At 43.7% G+C, this 19285-nt stretch overlaps 1 protein-coding gene across 1 annotated transcript in view; it reads right to left on the bottom strand.

Annotated features, from left to right (window-relative positions):
* The window catches only part of MICU2 (mitochondrial calcium uptake 2), an 85965-nt gene that overhangs the window by 31860 nt on the left and 34820 nt on the right, over positions 1-19285 (bottom strand). Inside the window, exons 3-4 of the mRNA XM_079903370.1 lie at positions 5859-5890; positions 5680-5755 (exon numbers count right to left, since the gene is read on the bottom strand). Of these exons, the coding sequence (XP_079759496.1) occupies positions 5680-5755; positions 5859-5890 (108 nt within the window). The remainder of the gene's footprint in view (positions 1-5679; positions 5756-5858; positions 5891-19285) is intronic.

A 19285-nucleotide genomic window follows, 5' to 3' on the forward strand; every position in this document is an offset into this window, starting at 1 on the left:
AGCAATTTTTCTGTCATTTTCATCTTGGAGCAGTTGTGCTTCCCTTTAATAAAAAGCCTAGAGTAAGTCTTCAGGTATTTTTTCCTAGAAATATTCAGTGTTTATATGAAGGGAGAATAAATTAAATGTGTTTTGTCATATCTCATACCTGAGAGAAATGCTCTAACGTTAGTTGAAGGATCAAAGTATTTCATATCTTGGCAGCCTCAAAAAAGTGAACAGTTTTTTTCTAATTTTCAAAGGAATACAGAAATGTGAAAAAATGGCCAAACTGCTGGACTGAACTGGGCTTGGTGCCAAAAGGAGACCTCACTTTTCTTTTCTCGAGACATAGGTACATGTCCTGTGCACAGGGGAACTTCTTGAAAAAGAAAATTCTTTGAAATACTGACTTAAATAAAATGCTTGAATAAACACAGTTGAGACAGTGTAAAAACAGCTCCCTACACTCTCAAGATAGATTATAGACAATACAGCTCTCCAACAGCATTCTAGGCACCTGCCTCTGAAAATGCTTTTAAAGGAAACTGACACTTCGGAATACTTATAGGAGAAACAGTTTAATACATATTTGTTGCACTGAATTGTAAAATAAATGCCGTTAAATGTCAATGTTTCAAAACTGCATGTCAAATAAGAAAGTATTTTAAATAATTTATATTAAAAAAAAAATTCTTTTTGGCTACACCGCACGGCATGCAGAACTTCCCTGACCAGGGACTGAACCCCCTGCAGTGGAAGTGTGGAATCTTAACCACTGGAGCACCAGAAAAGTCCCTATATTTAAAAATTTATTAAAGAATCCTTAAGGGTCACTAGAGGAGATGATTAAATTCTGTTAGTTACTATGCTTCTCTAGAAATATTTTAAATTTGGAACCGTTGAAAAATATGACTTGCTACTAAATGCAATTTTGAGAACTCTGTTCTCCAAAGAGAAATTACTACATGTATCATAAGAACACATTTATATCTTACAATATATGTTATAATTTATATTCAGTATATCCTTGAGGATGGTATTATGTTGAGAATTCTGCTCAGTTTCAAAAAATACATAATAATTATAACTTATAATTTACTTTTCTTTATAATGCATGGAGGTGGATTATTTTATTTCAAGACTATACTACCCTTTTGTTAGTTATGATGTAATATACATTTTGATAGTTCTTTTAGGTGGTAATATAGAATATTTTAAATTGTTCCAAATGTAGCTAAATTTTACATTCTTTTTTTTCAAATGACTTCATTAATATCAACAAAGGAGTATATCTGGAAAAAAGTGTATCTTGAATCTTTCCTACAAAATATTCAGTGTTTTTTCTTTAAGCTGGAATGTACATTTCAACTCACGTATTTCAGAGAAAAACTAAAAAAATAAGTCTTGTTAAGTCCTTCCTCAACATTTTTTCTTGTCCTGTAAGTTCTCTAGAGGTGGGAGAAGAGAGGGTGAATTCAATAAATATTTAGAAGGCAAAATTAGAAAGATCTGTGTTTGGCTGCATATGAAGGATGGAGGGGCAAAGAGAAAGGGTTCAAAGCTATTTCCGGGTTTCAATGAGCTGGGTGAAAAGTACCACCACCCAGTAAGACACAAACAAAGCCTTGGGTTGAGGGCAGCTGGCGTCTGGAGAAGCGGCAGCGCTTGGGGAGGCCGCAGTGGCTCTTACTTGGCCTTTTCACTCACTCTTCTTCTGATCCCTCACCACCACGTGGCTCTGTTCTCCAGCATTTCCCTGTCAGTGGCTTAATTTCCTTGTCACCAGTAAGTTCTACCATCAAGTCCCGATTTCCTTACCAGTCCTAATTAGTGACGGCTGTTTTTAATACACCCCCGTGTGAACAGCAGGAAGTTAGGTTGAATTCTCCTCCTGCCGCTGCCCAGCGCACATTTTCATTCGTCCTCTCTGACTCTGAAGTGGACGCTACCATGGTCTCTCTCTCCCTGCAGTCACTTCTTTCTTCTAGTTTCCCTTAAAGCCTCTCTTTCCTCTATTTCTCCTACTAATATCCTTACAGATTCGCCTAAAGGGGGAAAAAAAAATCAACTTTCTGCTTTGGACTTACATCTTCTGTTTATTTTTCAAACAGTCCGTCACTAAGGGCTTTCTCCCCCGTCATCCAGAAATACTGACTTTTTATTCTTTAAGAAATCTGTGTGATGCTCCTGTTCATTTTGAGAATGTAAGTAGTCCTCCAGTTATATAAAGAACAGGGAACGAGAACTATCGAGTGAGAAAAGTGTGTGAGTAGGCTAATGGATCTGTCTCCTATGGTTAGAAAGCGGTACGTACAGATGGAGAGACAGAGCTGGAGATACAGACGTATATGTGTCTGTTACTGAGAGTTAAAGACAGTAAATAGAAGTTACTAACCACCTTTCTCAGTACCCTCTGTATTTCCTATGGTATGGAAGCAGCACAGCTGGTAACGACACAGATTCACAACCCTCCTTCCCAAGACCAGACCGTGACTGCGGACATGGCCCGGGCCCAGCAGAACCTCTAAGTGAGCAGCTCCAGGGACAACCCCAACCCCGCCCCCCAGCCTGTCTGAAGCGCTACAACTGTAACTAACACAGTTCTGGAAGCTGCACTAACTGTCTACTTCCCCTCAGGTCGAACTGCTGTATTCAGGGCTCCACGAACCCGGAGCCCGGAAGCCTGGCCACTCCACGCTGTCATCTCCGAGCCGAGAACACGACGGTCTGCTCGCTGCTCTGAAACCTCCACTCCCGCGTCGTATAGGAGGCCTCAAAAACATTGCCCTTCACTTGCCAGGGAGCCTCCCACTTCCTTCAGTTTGTTAAATCTTGCTTTTAAACCTCGGTGTCTCCTGTGAGAACAGAGTGTCTGCCGGCTTTTCAGGGCTGACAAGTGGCTTTGTGCTCTGCCTCTGTCCACCGCGCCGCCCAGCGCGTGGCCCCTGCAGTCACTGCGGAACCTCCCGCCGTCTCCTCTTCTGCGCCCTCCGCAGGCGCCTCGGCCCCCTCTGCCCAGACGAGAGGGGTTTCTCTCATCTGACTTGTCGCCTTCTTACAGCTCCCCCACGGCAACCCGCCGTTCTCAGGACAAGGCCCACGCTCCTGGACACTCCCTCCCACGCTGCCTACGTGCGGTTGAGGCTCTGCTCACCTCTCTAGCTTAGGTCCAACCGCCCTCAGCGGCCACACCCCACTTTCCAAACGGCCTCTGTCTTCTTTGTTGACACACCTGCAGCTGGTCTGCACTTCATCCTTCCGGAACCAACCAACCTCCATGCCTCTGCTTCTCCCCGGACGCTCTGCGACGCTCTCCCGAATGGCCTTCCTCAGTAAACACCTTTAACTGGTCGCCGTGTGCTGAGCGCTGCCGCACCTGCAAGCGGCTTCTCCGCTCGGGACGCCGGCACCCTTGCAGACGGCTCAAGTGGTGACTCCTCTCCCCACTGCCACGCTCATCCCAGACCTTTGCTCTTCCAACCTCTTGCAGAAACCTGTTACTCCGAGGCTGATGCCGTCGAGCTGACCAGCTCCAACTTTCTTCCTGGTCACCTACCTAGCTCCCTCTCTTCAGCCTTCCGTCGCCGGAGGCCTGAGCGCCTGGTCCATCGTCCAGCACACAGGACCACACTCTACTCTCAGACCTGGGGTCACCTCTGTCACTTTCACGCTGCCACTTACTCTGCTCCAGCCGGCCGATTCCACGACCGCACCCGAGGCCGAGCTCACCTGCAGCGGCTTCTGCTCCGAACCGGAGCGCAGACCCCGGCTCTGCGCGCACGGTGGGCCCCGCTCCTGGGTTCCCAGCTCACCTGCTCCCACCCTCACTGGCCACTCTCTCCTGAATTCCCACTTTCTTTCCATCGCTCTTCCCATCTTACTTTTTTCTCTCCAAGGCTTGTTACTTAAAGACTCTCGTGTTTTTAAGTAAAACTGCTGCCCTCGACACCGTTAACCCCCTAGCCCACGACTTTTCTTCCCTGCGTTTGCCTAGTAACACCCTAACCGCATGCTTCTGTGTACTTCCCGGCCTGCCCGCGGCCGGGGGAGAACCAGCTGGTGGCCACTTCAAACCTCCTACTTTCTCCACACCCTCCACTTTACGAAGGAATCAGGGCCACCCTCCAAACCCGCCTCAACTTCTCAGCCCTGCTCTGCAAACATGTGCGGTAAACACCTGCACATCACCCCTCCCCACGTGATACAACGCAAAGCTCCCCGCTGAGGGGCGCGCCCTCCACCGAGCTCTGCACACCCCCCGCCCCCTCACACCCAGACGTGCGCTCAAAGCCCTTCGTGCAACACAGACCGCCAGGACAGGCCTCCAGCTCACACCCGCCCCACCCCGCACCACCGTCCTCCACGCTCTGCAATCTGCCCCCAGAACCCGTCCCAGCACCGCCCCTGCCCTTGCTGACGCGAGGGAGCACCTCCCCACCGCCAGTCCTAACCACGTTCTGACCCCCTTCCTTCACGGGCCCTGCACACTGATGCTCCCTCCCTCCCAGGCTCCCGAGACTCCCTCTCCCCCACTGATGCCTCTGCCTCCTCTCCTGCACGGCACCTCCTCCTCCTCTGCTCCCGTGAATGCTGGTGTCCTCTGCGCTATCTCTGAGGCTTTGTCTTCTTACTTTAGAATAATCACTTTACTTACTTATTTATCTGGCTGTACCCCTCGGCATGCAGAACTTCCCTGCCCAGGGATCAAACCCGCACCCCCTGCAGTGGAAGCACAGAGTCTTAACCACTGGAGTGCCAGGGAAGTCCTTTCTCTTCTTCTTCTTTTTTTTTTAAAAATATTTATTTATTTGGCTGCGTCGGGTCTTAGTTGCGGCACTCGGGATCTTTTGTTGCAGCGTGCAGGCTCTTAGTTGCGGTGCGTGGGCTTAGCTGCCCTGCAGCATATGGAATCTTAGTTCCACAACCAGGCATCGAACCCGAGTCCCTTGCATTGGAAGGCGGATTCTTAACCACTGGACCACCAGGGATGTCCCAAATCCTTTCTCTTCTCTTTTTTTTCTTTTATAAATAAATAAATAAATTTATGTATGTATGTATTTATTTATGGCTGCATTGGGTCTTCGTTGCTACGCGTGGGCTTTCTCTAGTTGTGGCGAGCGGGGGCTACTCTTTGTTGTGGTGTGCAGGCTTCTCACTGTGGTGGCTTCTTTTGTTGCAGAGCACGGGCTCTAGGTGCACGGGTTGCAGCACACAGGCTCAGTAGTTGTGGCACACGGGCTTAGTTGCTCCGCAGCATGTGGGATCTTAGTTCCCGGACCAATTGAACCCGCGCCCCCTGCACTGGCAGGTGGATTCCAAATCATTGCACCACCAAGGAAGCCCATCTCTCCTTATTCTTTTTTTTCTCTTTTTATTTTCTCTCTTTTTTCTTTTTTTTCTTCTTTTTTTTCTCTCCTTATTCTTGATGCTCTGCCTCACCCTTCTCTCCAAGCTTACTGAAATCAATGTTTAAATAATTTTTCTGTGATTGCTCAAAGAGTTTAAGAAAAAGTTGCTTCAAATGTAATGAGTATTTTATTATGATTTAAAAACATCTATTAAATAACACACTGTTATAACATTCTCTCTGCAGATTCTCTAATGTATGTTCTTCAATATGCAGCTGCAAACCTCATAACTTAATTCCTTAATAATACTTTGGTTAAATAAAACACAAGTAAAACAAATAAAAATTACCTTTATCGCCAAGGTCTCTAAAAAAAGTTGATCCACAACCAGCTCCTTTGATTCCTGCCAGTACGTCCTCAATATCCTTTGAATAAACATATTAAAATCTTTCAATTTAACTTACAATAGTTGATTTTCTATCTTAAAAAAAAAGAAAAACAAAAAAGGCCTTCACCTCCATTGCTTACCTTATTTGTCAGCCTCTTGACTAAAGTTTTACCTGTAGCAAAGAAGAAATATTATTTAGTACCCATATACCTTGGTAAAATTCAACTTCCATTAAGAAGAAAATCACTTAAAAGACAAAACAAATAACTAAATATTTATAAAAAATAGAAGTCTGGCAATTTCAGCTAATATCTTTAAACAGAAGCTATGAGTCAGAGAATTCTAAGTGTAAACACAAACACTAGTTCTTTGTAAGACCTATGTTCACTTTCACTCACTCCCTTCCAGAAATATGGAACCTTCTAACCATCTCTCACTCATCGTAGCTGTCTAAGAGAAATAAGTTTGTGCCAAACATTCTTTCTTTCTTTACATGATTATTAAAATCTGTCTCCTTTTGCTTTCATTGACTAAAAAAATACACATTCATCTTTCAGAAAGCTACCTTTTTAACCCTGAAAAGTTCTTAAGGTCACAGCTCTGCAGTCAGATCTAAAGGCTGGTCAGGGGCTTCCCTGGTGGCGCAGTGGTTAAGAATCCGCCTGCCAATGCAAGGGACACGGGTTCAAGCCCTGGTATGGGAAGATCCCACATGCCATGGAGCAACTAGGCCCGCGAACCACAATTACTGAGCCTGCGCTCTAGAGCCTGCGAGCCACAACTACTCAGCTCGTGTGCCACAATTACTGAAGCCCGGGCGCCTAGACGCCATGCTCCCCAACAAGAGAAGCCCGCTCGCCGCAACTAGAGAAAGCCCGCGCGCAGCAACAAAGACCCAATGCAGCCAAAAATAAATAAATAAAATAAACAAATAAATAAATAAATAAAATAAAAGTAAAGGCTGGCCAAGATGGCTGTTCATTCTAAAGTGATGTTGCTTTTAACATTTTCCTACTGGATAACAGATTAGAATTCTTTCAGGCTTTCTGCCGTCGTCTTTAGGCTGACCTCATTTTCCTCTTATCCACTGTAGCTCTAAAGCAATCACCTTGCTTCTTTTGTTGAGACTTTTTCTGAAGACAGCCTCAAGCCATTTACACATCTAGAACACTGAAAAATATTTTGTTAATTTTATTTCTTACGTAAGCCATATGCATCACAAACTTCCCTTCTTGCTCTCAAAATTATCCATGAAGTTTGTTCAGTGCAATTACATGGTGTGTGAAAATTCAGGTGACAGGTTGAAAAAAAAGAATACTTTTAGATGTGGCTTTTTGCAGTTTGGGATGCTTAAATTTGGATTATAAATCTGCTGGGGACAAATTCTATTATTTACTGTTAATAAATTATCAAGATTTTACTTTTGCTTTAATAATTAAAACATTAATTGTGAACATGACCATGTAATTTTTAGAAACATCTATGACCATGTTTGTAAGCTTAGGAGTTACTGTTTTGGAAAAATTGTCTGTCACTGATAAACTATTAAGTGTTACCCAATGACAAATAACTCGATTCTAATGTTAGGTGCTATTATAACATGAGATCATCAAATAGATAGAAGTTAACAGGTTATTTCATGTTGACTACAAGTTCTGCCGGATACCTGTATATGTATTTGATTATCAAAAATGGAGAATCCATGTACTAAATGAACTTGTCTTGAAAAAATTTTTTTTCAAAATGGAATATTAGAAAATGATAAAGAAATTACCTTTGCTGATAAAAAGTCTGGGGTACCTCTGTTACAGAAAATTCATTTTTAGGTTTAAAAAAAAAAAGACAAGGCAGAGCTCCTAGGAGAACACCTTGTCTTTCTTACTTCCTTTCTCCTAAGTCAATAAACATTTCTCTGAGTAACAGAGGAGACTGTGGTGTTTCCAACCCAGAACCCTCTGCTGGGGTTTCTTAGTGCCTCTCACCCAGGCTGCCTGGTTTTAGACCACTCGTTTATGGGCTCCCCAAGGAGAGAGACCAAGTATCAGATTTAAGAGGGGTGCGGTCTGGTCGGCTACACGAGGGGCATGACCTTTGTCCATCTGACAACAGTAACAACACAAAGACACATTAAATATACTTAAATATATGTATTCATTTTTGCCAGTCCTCTCCCCCCTACTTTTTAAAAAATTGAGGTAGAGTTGATGTCCAATATTAGTCTCAGACATAAAACATAGTGATTAATAATTTTGATAGGTTATACTCCATTTATAGTTATTGTAAGATATTGGTCATATTCCCTGTGCTGTAGCAGGGGTCCCCAAACCCCGGGCTGCAGACCAGCATCGGCCCCGCGGCCTGTGAGGAACCAGGCCACACGGCAGGATGTGAGTGGCGGGTGGGGGTGTGAAGCTTCATCTGCACCCCCATCGCTCGCATCACCGCCTGAACCATCCCCGCCCGCCCCCCCCCCCCCCCCCCCCCCGTCCCGGTCCGCGGAAAAACTGTCTTCCACGAAACCGGTCCCTGGTGCCAAAAGGGCTGGGGACCGCTGCTATAGAGTATATTCTTGTAGCTTATTTTACACAGAGTAGTTTATATCTCTTAATCCCCTATCCCTATATTGCCCCTCTTCTTCTTCTCTTTCCCCACTGGTTTTCTCTGTATCTGTCTCTTTTTTGTTACATTCATTTGTTGTACTGTTTAGATTCCACATATATGTGATAACATAGTGTTTGCCTTTCTCTGTCTGACTTGCTTCACTTAGCATAATGCCCTCTGGGTCCATCTATATTGCTGCAAATGGCAAAAATTCATTCTCTTTTATGGCTGAGTACTATTCCACTGTATGTATACACCACATCATCTTTATCCATTCATCTATTGATGGACACCTGGGTTGCTTCCGTATCTTGGCAATTGTAAATAGTGCTGCTATGAACATCTGGATGCATGTATCTTTTCAAATGTTTTCTTTGGATACATACCGAGGAGTGGAATTGCTGGATCATATGGTAGTTCTATTTTTATTTTTTTGAGGAACCTCTATACGGTCTTCCACAGTGTCTGCATCAATTTTCATTCCCACCAACAGTGTAGGACGGTTCCCTTTTCTCCATCTCCTCGCCAACATTTGTTATTTGTGTTCTTTTTGAGGACGGCCACTCTGACTGGTGTGAGGTGATACCTCATTGTAGTTTTGGTTTGCATTTCTCTGGTGATTAGCAATGTTAAGCATCTTTTCATGTGCTTGTTGGCCATCTGTATGTCTTCTCTGGAAAAATGTCTATTCAGGTCTCCTGCCCATCTTTTAATTGTGTCTTTTGTTTTCTTGAGATTGAGTTGAATGAGCTGTTTATGTATTTTGGATATTAACCCCTAATCAGCCACATTATTTGTAAATATTTTCACACACATAAGAAACGCATTCTTATTGTTTTCACAGCTATTTCATATACATTTATGCTGTCATATAAAAATAACAGAATGGGAAAAACTTAACAGCAAAAAAGGCAGATCTAGAGTTGAGGATGCCTTGCTTCACTGTGCTAGTATGAAAGGATGGAAAATACATTGCAGCTTTTCTCGGTAGGGGAAGGGATAAATCTTCAACACTATGATGGAATTTTGGCTCAAGAAGTAGAGTGTTTTAAAAGGTCTCCACCTACTCTGGAGATTCCACCACGTGGTTTTCACTGTTTACAGAGGATTTCTGAAGTTAAAAACCAGGAACAAGCACATCTTGTTACAGGCAAACAGCCATTTTAATACTTAAAGTAAGTAAAACTGCAACAATACATATTAAGTGTTGTTATAGGTCAAATAAATCTTTGCCTGTAGCCAAAATAAAGTTATTTGATAACCGTAACTATAAAAACATTGCTAATAGTATCTAATTCAACTTCATTTTGCTAGAGATAAGTGGACTTTTGACACATAAAAATTACACAGTAGAGACATTTACATCATTTCACATCTTGCATAAATACATGGAACAACTTAGCATCAATATTAGAATTGGTATAAGAGCTGATTACACACTTGCTTGAATTCAGTCTCAGCTATGATGGAAATCAAGGCAGAAAATAGCACATTAGCAAAGTGACTGAGCTCCCGAATATCGCTAATAAAAGTGATAACTGGAGGAAAAAAAGGAAGGCAAATTTCAGTGGTGCTATTTTCTTTCAACAAAGCATATGGCTTGTTTATTTTGCTGGAATATTTAAATAGTGAGAGCCAGAGATGACCTCTGGTTGGCATTTCTTCTAGAGGAAGACAAATGTCATGCCCTAAAATGCCTAAAACTGGCCTCCTTGCGAACTTTGATAAGTCGCTTCTTGAAATACATATATATCTTTTTTTTTTTTTTTTCCGGTACGCGGGCCTCTCACTGCTGTGGCCTCTCCCGTTGCGGAGCACAGGCTCCAGACGCGCAGGCTCAGCGGCCATGGTTCACGGGCCCAGCCGCTCCGCGGCATGTGGATCTTCCCGGACCGGGGCACGAACCCGTGTCCCCTGAATTGGCAGGCGGACTCTGAACCACTGCGCCACCAGGGAAGCCCACATTTACATCATTTTTGAATGGAAAACGAGAAATGTGACTTTCTTTTTTGCAACCTTAAGCACTGTGAAATAATTAATAACATTATACATAACAAATAATTTAATTACAGCTTGAAAACTGATATAAAGGGGGAAATAGAAAGCTAAGAAACTAAACAATGGGGAGCGGGGAAGGTGAGGAAAAGCTTCTCCAAATGAGAGCTGCTTAAGTTAAGACCTGACAGATTAGCAGGAATTAGCCCAGAAAAGTGGGGCTGAAAGCGTTCCGGGACTAGCAGGTGAATCGGGCCTGAGATGGAAGGGCTGGAACCCTCTGCCAACACAGCAGGCCCTGCGGTGCCCCCCCACCCCCGCCATGAGGTGGAAGAGCGCCATGGTTGTGACGGGGGTGTTACTATCTCACGACCTCTACTTTCTCTTTGAGCGGCGATCAGGTCCTTTGCTGGAGTGTGTAGGACAAAGTGTAAGGCCACGACACAGTGGAGATGCTGGTGTACAGAAATACAACTGATTTTCATACAGAGGTGCTGTGTCCTATGACCTTGACAACTCCCTTTAGTAGTCTTATTATTTGTGGATACTTTGAGATTTTCTACATAATCATGTCTCTGAACAAAGACAATTTCCCTTTCCCTTTTAAATCTGTAGGTCTCATTTCTTTTCCTTGCCTTTTTGCACTGGTCGCTACTTCCGGTAGCATGGTGAATACAAGCCGTGAGAGTGGACAGCCTTGCCTACTCCCTGACCTCAGAGGCAAAGCATCTAATCTTTTACCATTAAGAACGATACTAGCAACTGGCTGTAGGCCCACATGGCCTTTTAGGACCTAGCCTTCGAAGTGCCACACTGTCACATCCATGCATCTCTAGAAGTGGAAGTCGCAAAGGTCACGGAGAGGGGATACAGGTCCCACCTCTTGATGGGGGCTGACAAAGTTCTGGAAGAGCATGTGGGACCAGAAATACCGTTGCAGCCATTTTTGGAAATACAACCTGCTGCAGCATCTTAACAGATTTATCCCCTCAGAGGCAATATTCTTCTCCCTTTTGTTGTTTGCTTAAGGAAATGTATCCATTTTTCTCACACCCTTTGTGAAGTCATGATTCCTCCAGCTCTCTGATGAAACTACCACATTAGATAGTCTATTACCCCAACTCTACACTAGATTGTGAATTCCATTAATATCTGTTTTATTTACCACTACATCCCCAAGGCCTAACACAGTGCCTCTTATATGAGGTGTAGCCAATAAAATTTTTAATAAAGGTGTGGATTATAACTCATCATTTCATTATATAATAACTGTTGATATATTTACTTATTAAGCTGTTTAATAAATACTTGTGCCAGGCACTGTGCCAGTCCGGGAACACGGTCGAATGAGAGACCGTGACGGGGCCGTTCACCAGCAGAGGGATGGCGGGCGGGGAGGCGCAGGGCACCCACAGCACGTTTACGGTTGCTGACCTGAGATGCCTCTGGTCAGATGAGAGGTCTGGTCTGGAGACACACACGTGAAAAAGTCAGTGTTCAGGCACAGCTAAGTCACTGATGGGGGCAAGGTCCTCGAGGAAGAAGGCAAGGAGGAGAGAGGACGACTTGAAGATGGAAGCTTAAGAAGAACTCGTAAGGGGGGCATCAGTTTTGTCCCCAAGACTAGACTGGAGACTCTCTGAGGGTGCGTGTCACATTTATTGTTTACATCCTCCAGGATTTTCATTTTGGTGTGAAATTAAACACCAGACTGATCTGATCTGGGCTGCTCTGTGTGTCAGGTTCCCCATGTCCCCATACACCATGGAAACCAGCTGTCCTTATGAGGGATTAAAGTTGTTCCTCGTGCCACAGCCTCCACTTGATAAAGACGCCACAGGATGAAGCTGGGACCGGAGCTCAGCGCTTCAGTGTGGACCGCGAGCTTGGCACTGGGGAATAAACCTTCCAGGCTAATGCTTCTGGATGCCACATTCCAAAACCGTACAAACTGTTGATAAATGACCTTTGAAATACATACAGTGAACAGTTCTTCCAGTTTCTTATGACAACAATCACAAAAATAAGCCAGAAGTCATATGTATATGAATGTTAGAAAACAGAATCCAAGTTTTAATTTTTTTCTCAGGATGCTGAATGAAAAGTTGAATCATTTTAGAATTAAACGTCTTAATTTTTACTTTTTATTTGTTGTATACAAGCCCCGTAAAGTAGGCTTACAGTGGATGTAATTCCAAAGAATCTCATATTTAGAATGATTTTTTTTTTTTTTTTGCGGTACGCCGGCCTCTCACTGTTGTGGCCTCTCCCGTTGCGGAGCACAGGCTCCGGACGCGCAGGCTCAGCGGCCATGGCTCACGGGCCCAGCCGCTCTGCGGCATGTGGGATCTTCCCGGACCGGGGCACGAACCTGCGTCCCCTGCATCGGCAGGTGGACTCTCAACCACTGCGCCACCAGGGAAGCCCCTCACCCCTTCTTTTTAATGATTCCTTTTTATATCATTCAGAGAACAACAATAAGTAAGCTGATTAAAAGCATAAGAATATAAGAGTAGAGGGAAACTGACCCTCCTGAATATCCTTCCAAGGAGGAGAAATCTGTCTTTAAGAAATAAAAGCATGGCCCGTGGGCTTTAAACCTGTTCTTCTCACACAGGAAAATGCATCCTCCCCAGTCAGGGTGCGGGGTCATGAGCTAGGTAGGGGACAGACAAACTATTTGCCACCCTGCAGTCTGACGACTATGGACGTGCTCACCACGCCCCATCTTAGGTACGTGTGTGCATGTCTGTGTTTACAAGAAGACCGGGAGAGGAGAAAGTATTTACGTGTGGAGATGGGTCAGCACTCAGATGCTGCCAGGGCAGTGTGCTTACGGCCCACTCTTACCCACATACTGATTGGATGGGAAGGAGACTGCTTAGTGAGTCCTTGGAAGCCTAAGCAGCTAATTTTTTTGGCAAATGAATTTATCAGCAATCTGTGCTTTTAAAACTCCTGAGATGGCTCCTACAAATCAGTTCACTTTTCTGTAAGAATTGACCTAGATGAATATGTTTCGGTTTAGACCCACAATGAGTTCTCTGATATTGGAAATGCATATAAAGAGTCATGTTTGGGCTTCCCTGGTGGCGCAGTGGTTGAGAGTCCGCCTGCCGATGCAGGGGACACGGGTTCGTGCCCCGGTCCGGGAAGATCCCACATGCCGCGGAGCAGCTGGGCCCGTGAGCCATGGCCGCTGAGCCTGCGCGTCCGGAGCCTGTGCTCCACAACGGGAGAGGCCACAACAGTGAGAGGCCCGCGTACTGCAAAAAAAAAAAAAAAAAAAAAAAGTCATGTTTTTATTATTTTAGCGTCTCCATTTATTTTTTGCAAAGTATAATAATTTTATTTATTTATTTATTTACTGTATTCATTTTTTTTCACACACACACACTGTATTTTATTTTTACAAGAGATAAATAAACTGACACCAAGCATTGTAAATGGATGGCCACAACAAAACAACAATGACTGCAATTACCAAACACGAAACACACTCACACTACGTCATAATATTGACATTCAGTCCAGGAATCCTCCACTGTAACAGCTCCTTTACTCTGCAGTGAAAATTGATTTGTATATTTTTTTGCCTCTGGGTCCTTGTGGGATTTTTTTTTTTTATTCAAACAGAAAGTCACAAAAATTATAATCATCCTCATCAGTTCACTCAGTCCCATGTAATTAATTTTTTTTCATCTTGGTCTTTTGTTAGCACTGTTATGAATTCATCAGTTTTCCATTAGAGTTCTGAAAATGCTTATTCATTCAGTTCAGCAGTATGGTCAGTTACCAGAAACCTATACTTGTCAGAGTCATTTCCATGAAAATAATTTTAAAATTAATATTTTCAACTGGGAACAAGGATCGGTATTTTTACATGTTTTTATAGCTTTATTGCGATATACTTCATATATCACAAAATCCGTCCACTGAAACTGTATAGTTCAATGGTTTTTAGTATATTCAGAGTGGTACAACCATCACCACCACCTACTTTCAGAACATTTTCACTACCCGCCAAAAGAACGGAAAGCCCATTAGCAGTCACTCCTCTTCCCCTACTTGTGGGCAACCACGAATCTACTTTGTCTCTAGGGGTGCCTATGATGGATACTTCATATAAATGGAATCACACTACCTTTTAGCTGCTCCCACTTACTCTCCCCAACTTGTAAATGCTGGGTCATCCCAGAGCTCATTCCTTCCACCCACCTTTCCCATCTAAACTCACTTTTGCAACCTCATGAAGTCTCAGCTCTCATGAATCCACTGAAGAGTCTTCAACCTACATTTCAGTTCCGTTCTCTCTCCTACTTGTACATCTAACTGCTCACTCAACACTTCCTCTTGGACGCCTGATAGAAACTCCTGTGAATGAATGAATACCTACTATGTGCCGAGCACTACTCTGGGTATTTTGTTTATGTCACTGAGCACAAGGGACACACATTCCTGTCACGGAGCAGACGCTCTAGGGGGAGAAACAGACAATAAACAGTAAACTTCAAAAGTAAGGAAATTGTAAATACATATTATAGTAAACATTAGGGTGTGACAAGTGCTATGGAAAATAACTGAACAAGGTAAGGGGGATTAAAAGGGCAGCAGCGTGGAATAAGATGGGGCTGAGATGTGAGCACAGCACTGTGCTCGTAACAAAAGCCTCTGGAAAGAGGGGCAGGCATTTATCTTGTGGCTCTTGGGGAGCTGGACAGTCTCGTCACTGCTGTTTGCGCTGGCGAGTCAGCAGTCGGTCTGTCCTGCATTTTCCACCGCAGTGCCTGCAAATGAGGTAAAAGAACCCTGACGCATCCTTCACTGACTTCTGTGCATCCTGCCTTGCTTTGGTCAGCTGGATAAAAATGCAGCTCCGTCTGACTAAAATGGAAATAACGTGTCCTTAACAAAAGTTACTAAGGTAGAAAGATACAGTATAAATGCTCTCTCTATGCTGTTACAACAGCGTTAGTTCTAAGGTAGAGCTGTACACATTTCATAGTAACAGAACATTACATTTAAGCATGCAGGCCATTAAGGCAAGAAGGAAAATTATGCTTGACCACAACATTTTCTAATATAAGATAATCTTTCTAATAATATAAAGCCTCATTATGGTACCCTTAAACACATTTTCAGCAAACTTTTAATTCTGAAGATGCTAAAATTAATTCAATAAAATTGCAGTGTAGAAGGAATACAATAAACATCATATTCTACTAAAATGAGCTGCATGCTAAAATTACTGTGAGAAAAAGTCATAAGAAATTTGACTTTTAATAACATTTCTCCAAGTAAAATTTAAGTGCTTTCCTCATGACAACGACATATTGTTGCTGTCTTACATAAAGAGCTTTAAATGGAAGAGTTGGTTTTTAAGTTCCTCTGTATGACGGAACCAAAGGGTACCACCCGCAGGATAGACACAGGCACAAGTCAGAGCAAGAGGGCTCCGAGCAGTAAGTTAAGAGCTCCTAGAACCACTAAACGCGTTTACGGAGAGTAAAAGGATCAGTGTGTTGTTCAGAAGAAGGAGGTCCAGCCTGAAGGAAAGGAGTCCTTCGCAATAATCTGGGGAGAAGTGCTGAGGGCCTACCCTGAGCAAAAGACACAGAAGACACAGAGAAGGACAGAGAAGACAAGTGGAGGAGGGAGAATAAGCTGCTCTTGGTGACGGAGCAGATACAAAACATGAGGCAGCTGGACATGTCCACGAAAACTCCCCACAGCCTGAGTGAGCTGGGGGAGCGCCACCGCAGGGAAAGGGGGCACCGGAAAGGGTGTGATGGGGAGGAAGCGGGCTTCAGTTTCGGATGCGCTGAGTTCCAGATGCCTGTGGGGATAACGCACGAATGTAAGTGCCTGATGCACAGCGAGACCAGAGCTTCTAGGGGCCAGCGGAGAGCTTGAGACAGCGAAAAACGACCCTGAAGCGACAACGGTGAGCAGCAATAACCCCCTGGGGGACTGTGTCTAAGGGAGCAGCGCTGAAGGGAGGAAGCATTTAGGCGCTGGTAGGAAGAGGAAGCACAAAGGAAACAGACGGCAGGAACACATCGCTGAGAACAAAACCACAGGCGCCCAGGGAGAGACGTCCACAGCAGCAAGTGCTGCTAGAGGGTCAGTCAAGAGTCAGGCGAACAGCAGCCGCCCGTCTTGGCCATTTGGGGGCCACCGCTGACGTTCAAGAGAATAGTCAGCAGAGAGGGGAGGCAGGAAGCCAGACTGTGGTGCAGGCCGTGAGCGCAGGGGCCGCCCGCTGGAAAGCGAGTAGCTGGCGGGGCTGACTGTGCTGGGGTCGTCAAGGCAGTAAAGACACAAGAGGGTCTGTGAGCTTCAGACACTGAGACGGTAGAGGCAGAGAGAACGAGGGAAGGAGATGCAGAGAGGGTGGTGGAGGAACGAGTCTCAGCAGGGCAGGGAGCACCGTTGGCAGAAGGCTAGGAAGCGATGTGTAAATGCCTTGGAGAATCTAGGCCAAGTTGAAGAACATGAATTTAGTGGCTCCAATCTGCATAACCATGGGATTTTCTCCAACAGTTCACAGCAGTCTAGGTTCAACAAGGACAAAGGGGAAAGATACTGGGAAGCAATTAGTAAAGAGTGACAAAATGACAAACCATGTGGCTACAGGGAAGGAAGAAGGTCCAGAAGGAGTTGAGAACTTGGGGAAAATGGGATAACTGAGAGCAGAAGCTTTTATGAAGTCAAGAATAGGTATGCTGGGTATGAGAAAGTGGGTAAAGTGGGATTCTGTAATTTGGGATTTCAAAACTGGGGCAATTCTAAGTAATGGACATGGGAGGTGAATGATAAGAACGAAGGTCACTAAAATTGAGAACTAAGTACTGTAAGGCTAACGACATTTAGTAGAAAACAGCATCAAAGCTTGGAATTCAATAGAAAAGAACTTAAATAAGGGAAGATGGTGTTTTAGCTAGATAACCTAATTCTGAAAGGAGCACGTTTTTATGGTTTTCTGAGTGTGCAATAAGGGATTAGGGTGACACTGATCTCCCCCAAACCTAACAAATAATAAAGGAGAACAAAGAGCCAGCATCCACCTGAAAGAGGCGTGGGGAGAGGGTTCAAATAAGCCCCATCATAAATAAAGTATATTATTTGTAAGAAGTCCAGGAAGATAAATACCAGGTAAAAATGAGTTTAGGAGCTAATACATTTCAGACTGCTTTATTTCTTTCTGTTTACACATGAGGATCACGGGTCACTGGGGTGCCTCCCTTTTTTCTTGTTTTGCTGTTCATCATGATCCGTAGGAATGCAACCAAGATTCTTCGTCTTCTTATCCATGATGAAAAATGAAGAGGAAGGACATCATATGCATAAAGGATGTATTATTCAGCCTTCAAAATCACTCAATTCTTCATTTAGCTAAATGCCTTCTGATAGAGTTTAACCGCATTCCAATGAATAATGAAGTGGAAACATTATAAGAACCTAAATTGGTTGAATCAAGGGTTGCATAAAAACAACAACAATAAAGAAAGAAAAAGCCATGTAAACTCTGAACTTCATTAGAAGAACCTGGGTCTATGGCTAAAACAAAGTAGAGCGAAGTAAAACTTCGATTCAATTGAAAGAACATAAAATGGGAGAAAATTCTTTTTTTTTTTTTGGTGGGGGGGCTGTGCTGCACGGCTTGTGGGATCTCAGTTCCCCAATCAGGGATTGAACCTGGGCCACGGCAGTGAAAGCCCGGAATCCTAACCACTAGGTCACCAGGGAACTCCCAGGAAAATTCTTGAAAGAACATAAAATGGGGGAAATTCTTCGACGACACTGAGCACAAGACTAAATAGCTCCTGTTACATGCGGAAGAAAATACAAATGTTTGTGAGAGAAAGTCAAAGGAGTGAACCACTGAGTCAGGTAAAGAGAAAACAGACATTAACACATACTGTTTACAAGTATATGATATGTTAATATTCTGCTAATCAAGCTTTTACAACCTCCACTTGAAACCCTAAATGAAAAAATTAGAATAAATTACAATATAGGTCACAGCACAGACATTTCTGATAAACAAGAACTGTTTGCCTATTAAGTATTTCTAAAAAATTCTTTCATTATCCTTTGTTTTCTTTCATAATATCATCCTCTCTGTTTTGTACCTTTCAGATAAAAATTTTTAGAAAAAGCAATCTATACCTGTCATTTTCATTTCTTTCTAATTCTTTCTTTCACTGTCCAGCACTCTCTTGACACCGATCTACCAAAGGTCCTGGTGACCCATGCTGATGACCAAATCCAACAGCCTCTCCCCAATTCCCATCCTACTGGATCTTTCTGGACACCACACTACTGACCAAACACTTCCTGCTCCCATGACACTGCACTCTCATCCGTGGCCAATGGTCTTATTTAAAAAATCTCTGTAACTGGCTCTTCTTGCTTCACTCACCTTCTAAATGTAGATTTCTTTAAGACTTTTTTTTTTTTTTTTTTTGCGGTACACGGGCCTCTCACTGTTGTGGCCTCTCCCGTTGCGGAGCACAGGCTCCGGACGCACAGGCTCAGCGGCCATGGCTCATGGGCCCAGACGCTCCGCGGCACGTGGGATCTTCCCGGACCGGGGCACGAACCCGCGTCCCCTGCATCGGCAGGCGGACTCTCAACCACTGCGCCACCAGGGAAGCCCCTAAGACATATTTTTAACTTTTTCTTTTTAATGCAAATAATAAATATTTGTTGCTGATGAATTAGAAAATTACAAGACAAAAAGAAAATACAAAAACTGGTAATTCCAAAAGTAAGAGTGAACTACTAGCAATGTGGCAAATATCCTTGCAGACTGTATATTACTTACACACATATATAAACAAGGAAAAATGGGATCTCACTCTTCATATGCTTTTAGAAAGTTGCCTAACTGACAGACTTGAAGGGAAAAAAGACAGTTCGACAATAATAGATTTCAATACTCTACTTTCAACAATGGACAGAACCG

Source organism: Stenella coeruleoalba (genome assembly GCF_951394435.1).
Source record: "Stenella coeruleoalba genome assembly, chromosome: 18".
Classification (NCBI taxonomy): Eukaryota; Metazoa; Chordata; class Mammalia; order Artiodactyla; family Delphinidae; genus Stenella; species Stenella coeruleoalba.